The sequence below is a fragment of the Genypterus blacodes genome, unplaced genomic scaffold (genome assembly GCF_046128005.1).
Source record: "Genypterus blacodes isolate CSIRO-AG114 ecotype Tasmania unplaced genomic scaffold, CSIRO-AGI_Gbla_v1 ptg000039l_1, whole genome shotgun sequence".
NCBI classification, from domain to species: domain Eukaryota; kingdom Metazoa; phylum Chordata; class Actinopteri; order Ophidiiformes; family Ophidiidae; genus Genypterus; species Genypterus blacodes.
Window position 1 is genome coordinate 736,189 of NW_027466852.1, and position 18,362 is coordinate 754,550.

General features: G+C 43.8%; 3 protein-coding genes across 3 annotated transcripts; all 3 read right to left on the reverse strand.

Moving 5' to 3' along the window:
• Window positions 1–556: 556 nt before the first annotated feature.
• On the reverse strand, window positions 557–3,868 carry msmo1 (methylsterol monooxygenase 1). Its single transcript, XM_076148192.1, has 6 exons — window positions 3,796–3,868; window positions 2,724–3,018; window positions 2,465–2,613; window positions 2,237–2,363; window positions 1,974–2,128; window positions 557–1,357 (listed from the first exon to the last, which is right to left on the reverse strand). The coding sequence occupies exons 2-6, from the start codon at window positions 2,976–2,978 to the stop codon at window positions 1,168–1,170; spliced, it is 876 nt and encodes a 291-aa protein (XP_076004307.1). The 5' UTR covers window positions 2,979–3,018; window positions 3,796–3,868; the 3' UTR covers window positions 557–1,167.
• A 979-nt stretch (window positions 3,869–4,847) lies between these two features.
• On the reverse strand, window positions 4,848–15,299 carry klhl2 (kelch-like family member 2). The gene is made up of 15 exons (XM_076147617.1): window positions 14,803–15,299; window positions 12,873–12,992; window positions 12,671–12,777; window positions 11,812–11,933; window positions 10,821–10,983; window positions 10,394–10,503; window positions 10,164–10,280; window positions 9,536–9,685; window positions 8,576–8,693; window positions 7,933–8,130; window positions 7,729–7,830; window positions 7,430–7,558; window positions 7,171–7,311; window positions 6,893–7,036; window positions 4,848–6,422 (listed from the first exon to the last, which is right to left on the reverse strand). Exons 1-15 carry the CDS (start codon window positions 14,868–14,870, stop codon window positions 6,394–6,396), a joined length of 1,818 nt encoding a protein of 605 aa, XP_076003732.1. The 5' UTR covers window positions 14,871–15,299; the 3' UTR covers window positions 4,848–6,393.
• Window positions 15,300–16,246: 947 nt separating this feature from the next.
• med28 (mediator complex subunit 28) lies at window positions 16,247–18,199 on the reverse strand. Its single transcript, XM_076148033.1, has 4 exons — window positions 18,005–18,199; window positions 17,507–17,573; window positions 17,265–17,377; window positions 16,247–16,645 (listed from the first exon to the last, which is right to left on the reverse strand). The coding sequence occupies exons 1-4, from the start codon at window positions 18,194–18,196 to the stop codon at window positions 16,442–16,444; spliced, it is 576 nt and encodes a 191-aa protein (XP_076004148.1). The 5' UTR covers window positions 18,197–18,199; the 3' UTR covers window positions 16,247–16,441.
• Window positions 18,200–18,362: the final 163 nt, after the last annotated feature.

Here is an 18,362-nt window from a genome sequence, read left to right on the forward strand (position 1 = left end):
TTAATTTCAAGTATTTGTTTTTTTTCAAGTTATGATTTTAATATTTTTTGTTTTATATAAAATTCGTTTCGGAATGTATTGTATTGTATTGTATGTATTAAAATAAGTTATTAATTTCTTACCACCAATGCACTTCCTGTTTTGTGCCTGTTCTTCCTGTCTGACTTGACGCAGCTTTGTACCAGTGTGTTGGATGGAGCAGAAGCGGCTGTATGGGGTGTGTCCACAGTGCAGCAGAAAAGAGATGAGGGGAACCCATATCACATACACAGAAACACAAAGAATATCCACAGCTTCTATATTAAACTGACACAGGTCTTTGTGACCTAACCTCCTTGAACAACATGATAAATGTGTGTGCATGTCAGAGAACACTGATTAATGATAAAATCTTAAAGCAAACATATGTGTATCATGAACTAATGGTCATCACGTTTCATTCTGTCACTCGCACTTGGAAAATGCTAAACACACCGAAAACTTCTGTTTACATTGGTTCACACTTTATTTCAATTAGAACAACACAAAACAAAACATTGTCAAGTGTTGTTTTGTAAAATCAAAACAGCATTCAATGACTGATAGATTTGCACAAACTGATTTCTTTGTACAAAATAGGGGAGGCAGAAATATACATGGGTAGAAACAAACACGCTGGGCTCCTTTCAGGGGCCTGTGATGATCTTTGACGGTTCTAACTGTAAAAAAAAAAAAAAAATCATCCTGACTCCTTTCAAATTCTGAGGAGGTGCTAAAGTGCCACGACACAGAGGTAAACAGAAGCATTTCACAAGAACGTTACACTGTTTTTCATTCATTGAAAAAATCAAAGCAACAATCAAACAAAACAACTCAAAATGTGGGATGTTGATGGTTTTAATTCAGGCAGCAGCTTTTGATAGAAGCAACCAGAAACTTGGAAGAAGGCACAAAAGGTGGACTGAAAGTGATAACGTTCAGTCTCGTTTCAGATTCAGACAACAACACTACATAAGAGGTGTGTGTCTGTGTCTGTGTCTGTGTCAGTGTGTGTGTGTGTGTGTGTGTGTGTGTGTGTGTGTGTGTGTGTGTGTGTGTGTGTACAAAACCACAGAAGAAAAGCAGTAGCCTGTGTTCTCTAAGTGCTTGCTGTGTGCTGGTGCGACTCATTGCCAAGTTGCAAGTGGTTTACTGCGCCTTCTTCTCCTCCTGTTTCAGTGTGTGCTTGTTGTACTGGTTGTCTGTCTTCAGCAGCTTGTCCCACCAGGTGAAGGTGGAGGCGTAGTTCCCCACAAAATTCATATGGTGGAAGTCGTGGAATCGGGTGCCGGCGTAGAACGGGATGAGGTGGAGCGGGTTGAGTGGGATGTCATAACCACTGACATAGGGAAAGAGAGAGAAATAAAGTGTAAATGTATAATTACAATACAATACAGCATGAAGGGGGTCTGAAACACAAGAGGATTTGAAATAATCATCTCTCATTCTGTTAACTATCTGCAAACTAATTAGCTTAACTTACTACAAATATTTGGTGTTCTCTATTACATATATTATTAATATTATAATCGGAATATGACTCAGAGCTCGAAAATGTGATGAAAAACTTGTAAAAAAGTGTCTTTCTTTCTTTAATCTTACTTATACTGTAAGTGAAACAGCAAAGGACAACTAATATTCATCCAAATGTGTGAGTGAATATTGAAAATTGAGTGAAAATCTAAATCAGGTCAGAGATACTGCTGTTTGTGTGACTACAGGCTTTGGTTGTACATACACTTGCAATAACAAACTATAGATATGTAAGATAACGTCACACAAGGTTGATCGGTATTTACTCTTCTTGTACTTATTGTGTAATAGCTTGTCTAGATTTGAGAAAGCTGTGTTTTCTGGGAGAGAGAAGGAAGGAAATGTATTGATGTTTGGAATTGTGGTGTTTTCTATGATAGAAATAAGTTTGTGTGTTCATTTGTACAAACGGTTCTATGTACCTGTGGACATCAATGGTCTCCAGCAGGCGGAAAGACACCCAGGCCCACAGGAAGAACACGTGGTTACAGAAGAGCATGATACCGATGAAGAAACCAGCGCCGAGGATAAGCGTTTCAGCAGGGTGGGCATATTCTGCCTGCATGCCAAACGGAGCCTGAGAGGGGAGGGAACGCAGATATGCATGATCATCATCATCATCGTCATTCTACTACAGAGGCGGTACTCGAAAAGTGACACGTTTCGGTTTTTCTGTGTGACTCACGGTGAACTCGTGGTGGACCTTGTGGATGTACTTGTAGATCCTGCGGTGATGCAGCAGGCGATGGAGGAAGTAGTGCCAGGTATCTTCCACCACAGCACAGCCGAAGCACCGAGTCAGAACATACGGCCTGAGGGAGCGAGGAAGAGGTGTGGCATCTTTACTTTGGTACTTTGGTCATCAATTATTCTGCTAGTGTGTTTTTATTGATGTTGTTAATGTAGCACTAACCAGCGCGGCATGGCGTCCCAGTCATAAGGTATGTTGAACATTTCAGTGAAGTAATACGTTCCACAGATCAAAGGCAGCTGGATACAGAAATGGTTGAACAGCAGCATCTTGAAACATCTCCATTGCTTCTCCCAGGTCTCTGGTTTGTCCTGAGACATGCAAGGAAATGGGAAATCTTATTTAGAGCAGAATCTCCTCAAATTTCAACACAAAGAAAAAAGAAAACAGACCCAAAACATCCAATGCAAGTGTAGTGTACCTGTTGGATCTTGTATTTTTGCATAAAGGGCATGAACTGGAAGAGGAAACCAGGCAGGCAGAAGAAGAAGTAGATAAACTCATGGACAATGAGGGAGCCCCAAGTGGCAATCTGGAACTTTGTGTAGTTGTCCAGCATGTAATTCCAGGCGTTCTCCATCGAGGGCTGGAAGGGGTTTGCTGGTAGGGCTGCATCTACATACTCCACCGCAAGGAACGCCGAGCTCAGGATGTTTGCTGTGCCATTCACCTCCATGATGGACGATGTCAGGTGAGTGCAGGTCTGAGAGAGAAGACTGGAAACAGAAACCTCATGTCAGAGATATGAAGTATTAGAGAATAAATACAGAGCGAGAATCATAGGCGACACAAATTCTAACCCCTTCTGCTCTCTCTCAAGGTTATGTTTACCTTGTAAGAGCAAACTTCAAAGAGAACACGCGCAAACACGATACAGACAGTGTTTCTTACAAAACCTGAACGTACTTGGCTTTTCATGGACAAGAAACGCAAGTGGAAGAAGCATTGGGATTAATCAGTCAAACTGTACAGAAGGTATGGTTAAATAAGAACATGAAAGGTAGAAAATTAGAGAGTTAAAAAACAAAAAAAAAAAGCAGAGCCCCAAAACTCCAACCCACTCCTGAACTTCCACTCATTTCTTAACACCATTTACATCATGTAGTCTGTTTACAGCACGAATACAGCTGCAAAGGCTGTATGTATGTGCATAATCAATTGTACACTGTTTGAATTTTACACGATTTCTCACTAAACACTAACATTATGTTCAGGGATCAAATCCATTAAGCAGCGTGTGGATTCAAACTGCAATACATGAATCAATGCATAATTAGAAGCTACAACGACTTCAGGTAGGTACAATTGCTACAAAAATACCGGACTACGTGACAAAGAGACATGCCGAAACGTCGCTACAAGTTTCGCAGCATGAGCTTCGGATTCCCCTTTCCATCCCTCCTTGTATGACTAAAGCATAACGTTAAAATGTGAAATGTAAGCCTAATATCTATACGTCATTTAAGTGTAGCTGTGAGAAGGTAAACACTCACCTCGGACAGTGTGTCTCGGCTACCTCGGCGAGACGCGGCCGGTCGAGTCAAGTACAGCAATACGGAACGATCTGATTGGCTGAGAGGAAAGTAGACCGACGCAGAGGGGCAGAGCGGTCTCCCTGATTGGTCCGTGGGATGGACTGATGATAGTGAGACTGAAGGTTTCTACAGCAACAGCCAATCAGACGCGAGCTCGAGTTTCGTAACGCAGTCGGAGCAGGGCAGAGTGTGTGAGGGATGAGATGGGGTGGTCACATAAGTTTGACTCATGCCGCTCCATCTTAAACGCACTAATCACACGGGGGGGGCGGTTAAAGTTAATACACAATTGTACACAAATTAAGAAGTGATTCATTCAACCAGGGACTTATTTTAAAAAGAAAAGTATTGGGCATAGACAAGTGTGTGTTTTATCAGACAGATACTGACCCTCGGGAACACCTTATGTGAAGTACTCAACCCCTCCGCAGGTAAAATTGAAGGTAAGATAGTGCCCAGTTGATTAAATGTGTCATGTGTTTGTTTTTTTACTACTACTCGAAAAGTATCCAATGTGGTTGACCTCATTACACTATTTATACTTTTCATCAAATATTGGTGTGAATCTTAACCAGACTTTCCCATTGTTGACAATCTTATACTCACTTTTATGTTCATATTTGTTGCCATTCTGCTCGATAAGTCGGTTGATCTTACTTACATACCACACCATCCCCATCTGAATAATACAAATTTTAGATGATCAATTCCTGCCATTGCTCACTTGACCACCCTGGTTCTAGGCAGAATGTCTAAGGTGTGCAGTGTAAGGGATATCAGCATCTAGTGCTATAGAACAGATCAGTCAGTCATCCCTTTTCTATACTTCATGTGATCCTGTGTAGGATCCCAGGGGAGCAGAAGCCTTTTCCCAGCATACACAGGGAACTGGATCACAGAGAGGAAACCCAAGCAGACAGTGAAGACATGCAAACTCCAAGCCAGAAAGGCCACATCGGACACTAGTCTGTTCAATTTCTCAAATATCACACATTATACATTCCTTTTCAATGTTTTACTGATTTGGCAAAGTTTTAAAAACAGAGTATATCATGTCACAGCTTTAAATACAAGAAGCATATTTATTCATGATAATATAAAACAAGTAATGAAACTTTTCAAAGATCATTAGCCTACATGACATTCCTCAAACACTGACAAGAAACAGCGACACACCAGTACTATAGCGATTTTCAATATAGGAGAGGCAAGAAAAGAGCCTGAAGAAAAAGGGAAAACAAGAGTAGGTTTGGTCACTTTCCAGGGAGAGAAAACAGATCAGTAATGTAGTAAAATAGTAATAAAGAGAGACAGGAAAAAAAGACAAATTGGCACATTCATATTATGTCATGGTGTGCAGTAGTTAATAGGGTCGCTACATCAAAGAAGAGAAGCAGGTGCACCACAGAAGAGTGTAATGTTTACTGTTTAAGGGTAAGAAGTTAGAGTTGGGGACCATGCAGTGAGTTCAGGCAGTATCACCTGTTGTCAGGGCTGTGGTTACAAACCACAGCAGAGATGGCTGCCAGGTGACAGTAAAGCACTGTTACATACAACTGTTTCATACTCCAAACAGCTTCTCTCTCTCACCGTCACTGCTTTTGGCACAATGACATGTGGCTTCTGCTCAGTGAAAGTCTTTTTTTTCCAGATGAAATGCACCTTATCATCTTTCCCAAACTACTATGCTTCCCATATGTCTGTTCTGTATACATGCGGGCGAGCACAACTGACACCTTAACATCAATCTTCCAGTCAGTTCTCAAATATATTTTCTTTCTATATATCAGTCCACCTGCGCTCTGTCCCATAACAGTACTGCAGGCATAACAAAGGAGAATTAATGGCTAAAAAGGTGTCATTTTTCATTCAGGCACTCTGTAAAACAGCCACACTGCAACACTGTAAAGTTCAGAGGTCAGACGAGTGCAGTCATGCGGTGTCAGACCAGGCGTCACCACACAGAGACTCAGATGCACAGAGGACACAAACACACATGCGCACATGTGCAAGCAAAGGAGCACCCATATATGCAAGTGCGCACACACACGCACACACGCACACACGCACACACATACACGCACGCACACACACACTTGCGCGCGCACTCACAGACTCGTCAGATTGATAAAACAAAGGAGAAACAAAGATTGCAGTCCCAAACGGTCCTTCTCGGCCTTCCTCTCCCATAGATCACGACTCAAGTCAGTGGTCTTCCTCAGAGCAGACTCATGTTAACATTACTAATGTTAAAGTAACTGCAGTAGCATCATATCAGTAGCATCTCATCAGTGGCACTGCAGTGGTACAGTGGTGCTTCAAACTGGTTTGTCCCGTCTGTGCCTCAGTCCTACCATGAGGGGATCAAAACACGGTTTGAGCTCCCCTCATTAAGTGCAAAAATTCTTCATCGGAAATCTCGACGTCTCCTTCATCTTCGTCAAATGCCTGTGGAGGGCGCCTTACATCCAAGCAATGGCATCATAGACAGATCCAAGATCAGTATTCAGCAGAGAATACATTCTGCTCCAAATCAGTGGCCAGCCTCTAGAGCAGTCATAAGGGCTTGTCGATCACAGTGACACCTGATTGAAAACATAATTGATGATGAGGAAGATAGATCAACACTGCTTCAATCACACAAAATTCAACAAGAGAGACAATTATATATTTGGGGTGGTCATTAGTGTCTCATTTGACGGGATGCATCCTTAAACAAGACGGCCTGCAAGCTCTCATTATGTGTGTCTGTCGATTCCCAATTAATGAGGCCCTCGAATCAACTGGACAAATGGCATCGACACGAAATCCTTTCATTTATTTATCTTCTTCATTAACAAATAGATACAAATATCAGTAAATTGCAATGTTTTCTGGGAGAACACACTTCTGTACACCTATTTGGCCGGGTGGCGCTCTATCGAGACCGAAAAACAATAGTGTGTAGTTCAACGTTTCCAGCCTCATTATCTCTGTCCTAATCTGTTAACTTTGTGTTACTAGGTGGCGCTAGAGCAGGTTTCATACTGCATGGTGATGTGTGGTGTGTACAGACCTGCATAACTGCGACCTGTGCTCATACAGGTTGGCAGTAGCGTCCATTTATCAGAGTTTGGATTGTAGAACTCCACTGAGGCCAAATTGCAGCTTCCGTCGTCTCCACCCACCACATACAGCAAGTTGTTCACGGTACACACACCTGGATCATACACACAAACACACACACACACACACACACACACATACACACACACACAAAAGCACGTGAGCGGGGACATCTTACACCAGGCACGTCCTTACGATCCATAATCTTCCATCCATCCATCCATAAACCTGCGTTTCGTCGACACATGTTCATGTCAGCGACCTGCCTCCAGCTGTTGGACGCCGGGTCGTACACTTCACAGCTCTTCCTCACCAGTGGGCCGTCGTGACCGCCCACAGCATACAGCAAGCCTTTTAACACACCTACACCTGACCAAGACATTTAATTCATGGACAATTAAAAGATTAAACGTGAAAAAATAATAAAAAATCCTCGCACAGTACTACAACAGAGACGGATGAACCCTGTGCACACATGAAGACAAACCTGCCCCGCTGCGTCTTGTGCCCATCTCAGCGATGTAGCTCCACGTGTTGCTTTTCGGGTTATACGCTTCTACTGTACTCAAACATTGCCTGGTTGCTCCGTCATAACCTCCGACTGCATACAGGATCCCTGAAAAACATGCACGGGATCTATGTAATCCAGAAATGAGACTAAGAGACAGCAAACTAAAGTAACCGCTGCAAACCTCAGCTTCAGACAAATCTTAACATATGTTGTCCACGTTGTTAAATTCCAGTTCTAACATCTGCATAGAATGCTGAACAGGGAAATGTATTCACCGTTGACAACACCGACTCCTACGCTGCTACGGCGGGTGCTCATGGGTAACACGTGGAACCACTCGTCTGTCTTGGCGTTGTATGACTCCACTGTAGACAAACCTGTAAAAGAAGATGTTTTTTAAATCGTCACCAACACCGCCATCAATCCTCCTTCAGCAGGACAGATGATCGTCTTTTCCAGCTCAGGGACAGAGGTCGTACCTGTGCTCCCATCAAAGCCACCCACACCGTACAGCAGTCCGTTGAGAACAGAGGCTCCTAGTGTCGATCGTCGATCCTGCATGCTGCTCACGCTGGTCCAGCGGTCCATCATGGGGTCGTAGCAGTCCACTGTACGCACGCGCAAAGAACCGTTGAAACCTCCAACTGCGTACACACACCCACCAACATACACCACACCTAAGGACAACAACAGTGGTTTACACCGATTACAAACATAGTATTAGTTATATTCCTGCATTCTTGCGTGCATCTTGATTTCCATCAAGAGGAGTGGAAGTGACCAAACTAGGTGACTGACATTATTTTGTAAGTTGGAGCATTTTTTGACCAATTTAACCCTGGCAACAACCTCATTTATAACCGTTGCGTATGCACACTATATAGTTATCCATGAAAAATACATTTGTTTCAGGATAAACCGTCACAGCCAACAGTCCACATATATCTAATCTAAATATATAACATCATGTAATTCTACAGACAATGATACCATTGTGGTCAAAAATAGAATAAATGTCAGTGACCTAGTTTGGACCCAATGACCTAGAGAATCATCCAATTTACAAATCTTCCTTTAAAGAGTAGCGTGATACCAAAATGGCTGTGGTGTTTGGTTTCCTACCTGCTCTGCACCTCCTGGTGGGGAGTTCAGCCACCTGGTACCATCGCTGCTCCTCAAAGTCATAACATTCAACACTCCGGATGGCCTTGGGAGCCTGGCCTCCGACCACGACCATCACCTGAATGCAACCATTTCAGATATCAATAGCAGCGCCATTACATCGATGTTTTTATCCACTTTTTCCTCTCAGCTGTCAAATCTTTCACAGTCAAACAGCCGGATCAGAAAGTCACTCTGCAAGAACTCATTGCAGAAAATTCACTCTTTTTTGTCATCAAATGGTTTGAATCTTTCCGTCCTCTTCCAAAACACACACATCCTGACCATTGTGCACAGTGATTTTCAAACAAGATTGAAGTTCTTATAACTGATACCTGTAGTTGAATAGACAAGATAAAGTTAGGTCACGATTATACCGCAAACATGATGACACTATGAGCAAACTGACATCAGCATCATTTCTAGATCAATTATTGTCTTCCTTTCCCCCTGACGGATGCTCAATTAATCAAAATCCAATGAAAATCACAGCCTGGCTAGGTGCAATTACCAAATCATAAGAAGCTGTGATTTATTGAAATGTATCGCAGTGTGTGGAGAATGCCTACTGGGTAAATGACGGGAATCGTACAGCCGCCCTCCGGGGGGTCGTCGGGACGTCAACCTCCCTAAAATGCAGCATGTTCTGCCGTAAGAGACGCCAGATGTGTCGTGCAGTGTCACAACAATAAACATGTGAGTGTGTGAGTCAAACACACTGCAGTAAAGTTCCTTGGATCCTTTCGATCACTGTTCTCTGCGGATGTCGTGTGTCATTTACACCTTTTCAGCTTGGTGACCCATATGTTGCTGTTGGGGACTGTGGTGACTTTAAATTTGTCTTGGCAATTTGTTTATACCTATTGCGCAGCTAAGAAAAAAGTCCTTGTATCTTTAGCTGTGACAGACTTGGGTGCATACCTTAGGACAGCAGGCCGGCGTCCTCATACGAGTGCGTGCGGTCTTCATCAGCGCTCTCTGGTCAGCTGGCAGTAGGTGATACTTCATTGCTTCAATCAGGTAGTCTTTACATGCACTGCTATTCTTAATCAGAGACTCCTCCTCCACACGCTGACAGGGAGAGAAGAAACAAAAAATCAGCCAACATTTTGTCAGGTTGTCAGTAGACTTATATCAGTACCTATCCTCTCTGTCCTTACATTACATCACACGCCAAACACAATTCTTCCAATCCAGTTCAATGTATGTGAGCTGCACATTTTTTTTTGCCATTCGATCACGTGTCAACAAGTGCAGCCAAAACTAGATGGACCACATCTAAACTCCATACCTCACGATAGGCAAACACACAGATGCATTATGTACATGACTGTATGTTCAAACAACAGCAGCAATGCAAGGAAGATGGACATTTAGAAATAAGCAGGTAAGCAGGTTACTGACAGTATGTGACCTTTAGTCTTCTTTGCTTTTAAGCTCAACTCATGACACCGCTGCTGCTGCTGCTGCTGCTGCTGCTGCTGATGATGATGATGATGACAATGTGCATTCTGTTAAAGAGCAGAACTGGGCGAAGCAGTAAACGCACCTGCACCAGGTATTCTCTGGAGAGCAGCGGCAGGCGAACATGTTCCATCAGGTGAGCTAAGTGCTCCTGGCGAACATCTTTATCATGGTTGACCCACGCTATCACTGCTTCAAACACCTATGTAACAACACACACACACTTAAGGACCGCATAAGGAACAACAGACTTCATTCTGGTCGCCTTATGCTGTATGTTTGTGTGTGTGTTACTGTGTGTGCGTGTGTGTTTACCTTCTCCTCAGTAGGAATGGTGAGTTTGTCACTGGCAATCAGGCTGGACACTTGTTCCATTCCCAAATTGAGGAACTCTTCACTCCCGACCACCTCGGAGAAATGTTGCTCTATGAGCACAAGCACAACGTTGCTCTAATTTATGATTGCAGATAACAGACACACACACATTTATCATACTCATGTTTCTCTCATTAGCACGCTTTCATTAAACTTGTCACCTCTTTTTGTCCCAATGCTTGCATTCATTTATTACTGCCTCACCTGCCCTCATTCTGTCTTGTCCACTGTCCCACATCCACACACACACACACACACACACACACACACACACACAAACCCCTACTTTAGTAGGACATCACGAACCTTGTTACCCCCTCTCTCACTCACTCTCACCCACCCACTCACTCACACATCATACACAAACCTGCGTAACTGTTGGCCTGTGTGAGGAGCTGAGAACAGGCATGGAGGTCGGCAAAGGCCCGTATTCCCAGACAGTTAGATGGATGAAGCTGAGAGCTCAGAAACTCACAGCAAGCCTTTTTCACCTCATTCAGCTGAAGAAGTCCTGCTGCAGGCAGCAACGCCTGTGCAACACACACACACACACATACACATTTGCACGTGAAGCAGCCTGTATAAGGTGCTTTATTTGGTTATTTGTTACACAGATGAATTGGTGGATTTGGTGAGGAGAAACACCATCATATAGTCAGATCAGTGTACATGTGATCATTAGTGCCCATGACTGGAGCACTTCTCTGGTTAGATGCATGTCTGAGTGCAAAGCCCAAATTCCCAGCTACACTAAACTAAACCTTAAGGTTTGTAGTTGGAAGGCACAAGTATAAAACTTAAAGGAATTAATAGATATGTGCAACATATTCAATGTGTTTACTACATGCATAATGATTAATATTATGATCCAGTTTTGGTAGCTGCCTGTATGTCCTTTTCCATGTTATGCTGGTATGTTTGGAGAATTACATACATAACACAACACTACATTTCTGCGTGACCAACCTGATTACATGGCTTTATATGTACTTTCACTAAGTTTCATGAGTTTCGAGTGAATGCAACAGCGGAGAAAGTAGGACAATGCTGGGGGGAAACATAGTCTTCTATTGAGCACATCTCAATCCAACAATGACAAATCACAACACCACAGAAAGTGCTAATGTTGTGATTCACAACTAAAAGCTAAAACGGTTCTCATCTCGCAGCAGCAAAAGGAAATCCCATCTGATTAATAACACATGTAGAGTAATCAGACAAAAAGCAACACATGCACATCTGTGTTTGCTGGCCAGTGTTACATTTTCAATGCGTTGTGAATTTAACCAATGGGATAAAAAGGACACAGGTCTTTTTAGATATTGCACAAATATAAACATGTGAGAGTGTGCCTTTACCTGCACGTTATCCTCTGTGACCTGAATCTCTGCTGTGTAGATGTAGTCTATCAACAAGCCCAGAGTCCAACCGTCCATCTCCTTTATCCTCACTCGTTTCGCTCTGCTCTCTGCCATCTCCCCTGTCGGTGCAAACACACACGTTACGTGTCCGTCACCACAGAGGATGTCATTATAGTGTAGTATGCCAATCAGTGGTGGTTTTTCAGGGAAATTACAGCCAAAATAGGTCACTGACATCACTGTTAGTTAGAGCATTGGGGGCAATACATGGCGTCCTTTGAATGGACCCTGCTGGGACGCAAACACAGGGTGGAAGTTATGCACGCAACAAAGAATCTTCATTAACTAATTTCTTTAGGTTATATTTTTCTTTACGAGGCCCCTGCATGTATATCTACTCAGCTCATATCTCTCAGCAGTGCCTTGTCATGTGATGCACGCCAAAGGTACCTTGCAACTGCCTGCAGCAGTGAACTGACGGGAGAAGGCAGCTGGAAGTTACTACATAAAAAATGCATTTGTTTGAGGGTAAAATGTCATGGAGAAATACTTTTTGAGACAACAATGGACATATTAGGATGTAAACAAATGCATAAGATCACACACAGTAGCTTTTACAAGGTTTTCCATGTGTTTGATAGCTTTTGTTCTGTGGTTCCATGCAGGTCCATGCATTCTACAGACTACAGGTCTACTGCAGACTTGGTAAATGCTGTAAATGCTCCGACCAAAAACCTTGTCAGTGACCTAGTTTGGACGTAATTTCACTGAAAAATCATTTAAAGCCAAAGCAAAAGAGACCGAAAAATGTGAGCAAGACTACACAAGCCAGTCAGTCATCAAAGACAGTCCTTACCGGTGAACATAGCATGAAAGTATGGACTCCCAGCAGCCAGAACCACCCTGTGAGCAGCAATCTCTACATCCTCCGCCACTATGGTCACATCACACAACAGGCTTTGGCTGCGCACACATCAGGTGGAGACAGGAGAAAATATTCATGGCATTAGTTTTGATGGAGGATCACACGACGGGGGACTGATGAGAGGAGAAATCACCTGCGCAGCTCGTTCATGACTTTAAAGGCCTTCCTCATGTGCCGTGGATTGAGAGTGACGGGACCTTGTCTCTCTACTCCATCTTCTTTGTCCAAAACATGTGGGCAAAGCCTAGTGCACCTGGGATGGACAGTACACACACATGCATGTTTGTGGTTGCCATTTAGTTGCCACGAGTTTTTTTTTTTTTGCAATTTGCAATTTGTTTTTATTGAAGCAGATATTGTACATGACATTGTGCATACAGGTGTAGGGAATTTTGGAGATAATTTTTTATATAGAAAGAGGGGAAAGAGGAGAGAGAGGGATAGAGAGAAGGGAGGAAGGTGGTGATATCCCTACTATTGTTGTTGAATATAGAGTACATAGGGTACATACAGAACTTACAGGATGATGTCAAACAGCAATGTAGGCTAGTACAAACGCCATCATAGGTTGTGATAGAGAGAGAGAGAGATAGGGGAGAAACAAACAGTAAAGGAAAGCACCAGAGAGACGGCATCCCACCCCGAAACCCCACCCAACCCCACAGTCATACAACCCCGCATTCACACACCCCCATCCTGGACTGCCTGAAATGCAAAATAAAATGATAAAATAAAATAAAAAGGAACTGATCTGTGTTCTGGTATTCAGTCACTGGTCTGGCATAGCCTGTAGGTCTGAGAAATAGGAGAGGAAAGGTTGCCATCTTTGATGGAATTTATCAGTGGGGTTCCTCATAGTGCATTTGATTTTCTCGAGTCTAAGAAAGTACATTGTATCCTTAAGCCATTGCGAAATAGAGGGAGGGGTGAGGCATTTCCAATGTAGGAGCAGGCGTCGTCTAGCAAGCAAAGAGGTGAACATGATGATTTCCTTTTGTGGGGTGTTAAAACGGTGTAGGTCATACGGAGTACCGAAGATGGCAATATAAGGGCAGGGTTGAATTTGTATTCCCAATATGGGGGACAGTATGTTGAAGTAACCTGCCCAGTAGTTGAAGAGCCTGGGGCAAAGAAAAAACATGTGGCTTAAGTTACAGTGAGGCATCGAACATCGTCTGTGTACATTTCGGCCAATCTGGCTTTAGAGAAGTGGACCCTGTGCACGACCTTGAACTGGATGAGAGCGAGACAGGCACAGGATGAGGCAGAGTGCAGATTTCGTATGATAACGTCCCACCAGTCTATGTCCAGATGGAGTTCGAGGTTCAGTCTCCCAAGCATGAAAGTTTAAGTTAATTTTCACTCCTTTAGTGTCCACACACTCATACACATTCTGACATTCCGCAAAACAAACACAGACACACACACACACACACACACACACTCACTCACTCAAGCTCTCTGGATTCTACACACAGAGACAATCCATCAACACTGACTTGATTGGGGCTCAGGCACGATAGTTCTTTGATCAATCTAAAACAAATGTTTTGAAACAACTTGGTAATGACAATAGGCTTAAGTTGCAGCCCCACACACAGTGATCACATGCATCATTCAATTGTTTGTACAACACATACACACACACACAGGTCATTATGTTGGCCATGGCAGCATCATGTGGCCCTTGTTTTCTGTCTCAATGAGAGAGAGAGAGAGAGAGAGAGAAAGAGAGAGAGAGAGAGAGAGAGAGAGAGAGAGAGAGAGAGAGAGTCTTTCAGTGCTTCCACACAACAACATAAACAACACCCCCTTGTCATCCATACAAACATGACATACGACCATAAAGCCCCCTGGTCTGGATGACACGCAGCGGGGATCAGTGCACACTCCCCCGGTCAGCCACACCGGGGCTGGCCGCTCTCTGTCAATGCGGCACCATCAGTCAAGTAACCACTAGGAAATGTCAACACACACACACGCACACACACGCGCGCACACACACACACACACACACACACACACACACACACACACACACACTCTCCCCTTTCTGCACTCACAGCGGATGACTGTCCATGATTCCGTTGTTATTCAGAGGCTGGAAACTTGGGCCAGCGGCATGCACCATTCCATATCCAGCGCGTCCTCTGCAGCGGCTCTAAATCAGGCGTGAATCCCAGGAACCGCGCGGCTGCCGAGGGGCGCTGAGCCCCATCGCAGGCTGCCTCATACACAGCCCCGACTGCGGTGACACTCCGGTGCGAACACGTTGCCGTTGAGCCCGGGTGTGTTGGGAGTCAGCGGACGGCTCCTTCTTGTGTCGGCAGCAAAAACGTGCAGACAGGAACAGGGAGGCGCGGCGAGGCTGACACCGAGGCTTTTGTTTTCTCTACCCTCCTGGACGTGTGCTTGTGTTTGTGTGTGTGTTTGTGTGTGTGTGCGTGTGTATGTGTGTGTGTATGTGTGTGTGTGACGGGCAGGCGGACGAGGCTACCTGTTATTTTCCCAATCGCTGATTAAAAACGCACAAACAAGGACATGTCGACAAAGACGGTCCTCTGCTCACCCAAGGCGTCCCGCAAGAAAACACTGTCTCCCTCTAGCTGTGGAAGACTGAGAGACGAGAGGGACAGGGGAAGGGGAAGGGGGGGTGTACAGATGTATATACTGTATATATATTCATCTGTAAATAGGCTGTTATGGCAGTATTGCTTTATATATAGTGATGATTTCACAACAACTTATTCTCTTGTGTTTCCTGCAGAATGCGTTAGTCCATCTACTCCAGATAGGAAAATTCACTGATTTCTTAAGAACTGACTCTAGCTACTAATAGAAATGTGTTTATAATAATTAAAATATGATATGTTGTCCACAAGACCTAATTGTTTGCCTGTCTATGTTACAGTACTGTTTGTTTCCTGTTATCTTTGGTATACAGTGAAAATAAAGACAATAAGCAAGTTTAATCGAGCATCCTTGAGAAATGATTTTATCTATAAAGCACCAAGCTAAACATGTTTACTGGGATTATTACAATTTCCTGTAGCTAATCTGCTGAGATACTGTATGAGACAATATTATTCGTGATCAACACCAGCCAATAATGTGAGACTGTGGTTCGTATGTAGCAGGTGTAAATGTTTTAAGATCCCTTATATTAAAACATTTATGGACAGTCCCTAACTAAATCGGACCTCATTATTCAGTAAAACAAGCCCATCTGCACGTTTTCCTGTCTGTACTGCTGTCAGTGGACAGGCGGGAGCTGTGAAGCTGAGGAGAACAAGTCTGTCATGGTGTGAAGCATGAATGTATTACAAACAGGCTGTCAGTCTCAGCTTCGGTCGGTTTTGAAAGGAAAGTCAGTCTCTCTCACGGTCATCAGATACCTAAAGGTCTGTCGCTTTGGTTTTGAATAGCAAATGAACTACAGTCATGTCGTCCTAATTTATACAATGGACCGGAAAGTAGAAAATAGAACAAAAATCCTGTGCTTTTCCAAACATTTTTTTAATACAAAATGAGGGTAACAAGTATTTACACAATTCAAAAATATTGAACAAAAACAAAAAAAGTATTCCCCTCAACTGGGCACTGAGCTCTCACAGCCAACAGCAGAGTCACTGAACTGTTCTTCATTCAGCTTCGTCCACATGATGGATGTTATGTCTGTGTGTGTGTGGCATGTTAAGAGTGTTAGTTTGGTTTTAAAGGAGCAGGGGGGAGGCTAGCAGAGGCTTGCTCCAGAAAGGCTAGCGGTCCTGGAGGTGGCAGATCTGTGGGTTTGCGATGCTGAAGGCTCACGTCCTCCAGCACTTGTTGCCAGTGGTGCAGTTTGGACAAGTGCTTCTGAACCAGCAATTCCTTCCTCTGCAGCTCATTACGCAACTCTGACACATCCTAAAGTGAGAAAGAAAAAAAATGTCTGTGGTGAGAGGAGAGCGAAGCAGACGGCAGGCAAACGGAGAGGCGCAAGAAAAAAAAAACACATGAACACAAGAGTGTGTCCGTTAAAAGCGCGTTCAAGGGGATTTAAAGCCACGTCGGTTTGAGAAGCCTGAGGATCTTCGGCGTGTTCCGAGTCTTCACGCGGACCGTTTGGATGAGAAGCTCATTTCAAAAAGGGGCATGCAGTCGGCAACTCCTCACTCCTCGCCTCGTTCTGCGTTCCATGTCCATCTGTTCCCTGTGCTGGCGGAGGTGGAGTTCATGTGTTTGTACAGCAGAGAGGAGGACAATGAACTCTGGCCGACAGATACCCTACCAACAGTCAGACTTTACCTACAACTTCACTCGGTTTATTTGATTTAAAGTGCCACAGCTAACTAAGGACATTGACGTCTTTAAATTTAAATCGATTTTCTTTAACATTTGCAGCTTTTTGTGAAGCGATATCAGCAAGTTTATTTAGTTCTAACACAGGTGAGTCACAAGTGGTTATGTAGAAAAAAAAAAAAACACAGAATGACAAAGAATTGGATCAATCAATCAATGTAAAGCTGAGCGGTTGTTCTCTCACCTCTTTCACCACCTGCTCTGGTTTCTGTACAGATAGCTGAAGCCGTTTCTGTAGGAAGAAGCACTCCGTCTGTCGAGCAACATCCAGGAACTTCTGTATGCACTGGTCCACACCTGCAATCAACACACACACACACACACACAGAGAGAGAGAGAGAGAGAGAGAGGGAGGGAGGGAGATGCCGGAATGTTCTGACTGCATTCTGTGATGGACTCAATTTACAGTGACAAACTGAAACTCACCGGTCCGGATCTCCTCCTGGTCAGTTCCGTTCACGTAATCTTGGCTTACCAGGGAAGCAAAGCAAGCCTGAGAGACACAATTCGTGCAAAAGAGTATTTAGATCAGTAATTCAATCAAACCCTGTGCAGCTGGATGTTCTTCTATAGTCTACCAGCTGGCAAACAAACTAAGATTCTGGTTACGCATTTGGTTTACTTAGTGTTGCAGATGTTTTTCCCTTTTTTTTTCTACTCAAAGTTCCACAGGGTTTAGACATACAGTGTGAGAGTATATGAGATGTTTGTATTTAGTCCAATGCGGAGGACAGAAGGCAGACAACTGAAATGTACTCTAAATATTGTTCCGTATGCAGCCGGGGTGAGTTATGTGTTAGGATATAATAAATCACTTCAGTCATTTTTAAACATACGGAAAATAACAGTTCCACAACCACCGAAGTGTGTTTTTATGTGGCAGGCTACATTAGCGAGATAACCACACCGCTCCCGGTCTCCCACCTCAAACGAGGCCTCCAGTTCGTCCACCAACGTGTTGTTTCCGGGGCCTCTGTTGGCGGTACCGGGGAATCCTGGCTGGCCCGGTCCGGTAGGACCTCCAACGGGAAGACCGCTGGGCGGCTGCTGGCCTGGAAACATCCCACCCAGAGACGACGCCATCTTCACCCGACTGTGCGGATCCTGTTTGCACATGCGCAAACACAACGTGACCCTTCACACGGCTGAAATCTGTGAAACACCTAACAGCGACCCCTAACGTTTGGATCACAAACTGCAGTTAATTTCCCCGATTCCTTCTGACCAGGTAACTTGAATTCTAAACTGAATTATTCTAAAATGTTTCCTTTATTCATTACAG

Bases quoted from the DNA above. Each gene is read 5' to 3' on its own strand.
- msmo1 (XM_076148192.1), bottom strand. From the start codon at position 2,978: ATGGAGGTGAATGGCACAGCAAACATCCTGAGCTCGGCGTTCCTTGCG. The intron at 2,614-2,723 runs GTACACTACACT...TGCATGTCTCAG, and splicing joins AAAAATACAAGATCCAACAG to GACAAACCAGAGACCTGGGA. The intron at 1,358-1,973 runs GTACATAGAACC...TCCCTATGTCAG, and splicing joins GAGACCATTGATGTCCACAG to TGGTTATGACATCCCACTCA.
- klhl2 (XM_076147617.1), bottom strand. From the start codon at position 14,870: ATGGTGCATGCCGCTGGCCCAAGTTTCCAGCCTCTGAATAACAACGGA. The intron at 9,686-10,163 runs GTGCGTTTACTG...TCTCCCTGTCAG, and splicing joins CCAGAGAATACCTGGTGCAG to CGTGTGGAGGAGGAGTCTCT. The intron at 8,131-8,575 runs GTAGGAAACCAA...TGTTGTCCTTAG, and splicing joins CACCAGGAGGTGCAGAGCAG to GTGTGGTGTATGTTGGTGGG.
- med28 (XM_076148033.1), bottom strand. From the start codon at position 18,196: ATGTGCAAACAGGATCCGCACAGTCGGGTGAAGATGGCGTCGTCTCTG. The intron at 17,574-18,004 runs GTGGGAGACCGG...TGTGTCTCTCAG, and splicing joins AACTGGAGGCCTCGTTTGAG to GCTTGCTTTGCTTCCCTGGT. The intron at 17,378-17,506 runs GTGAGTTTCAGT...TGTTGATTGCAG, and splicing joins CCAGGAGGAGATCCGGACCG to GTGTGGACCAGTGCATACAG.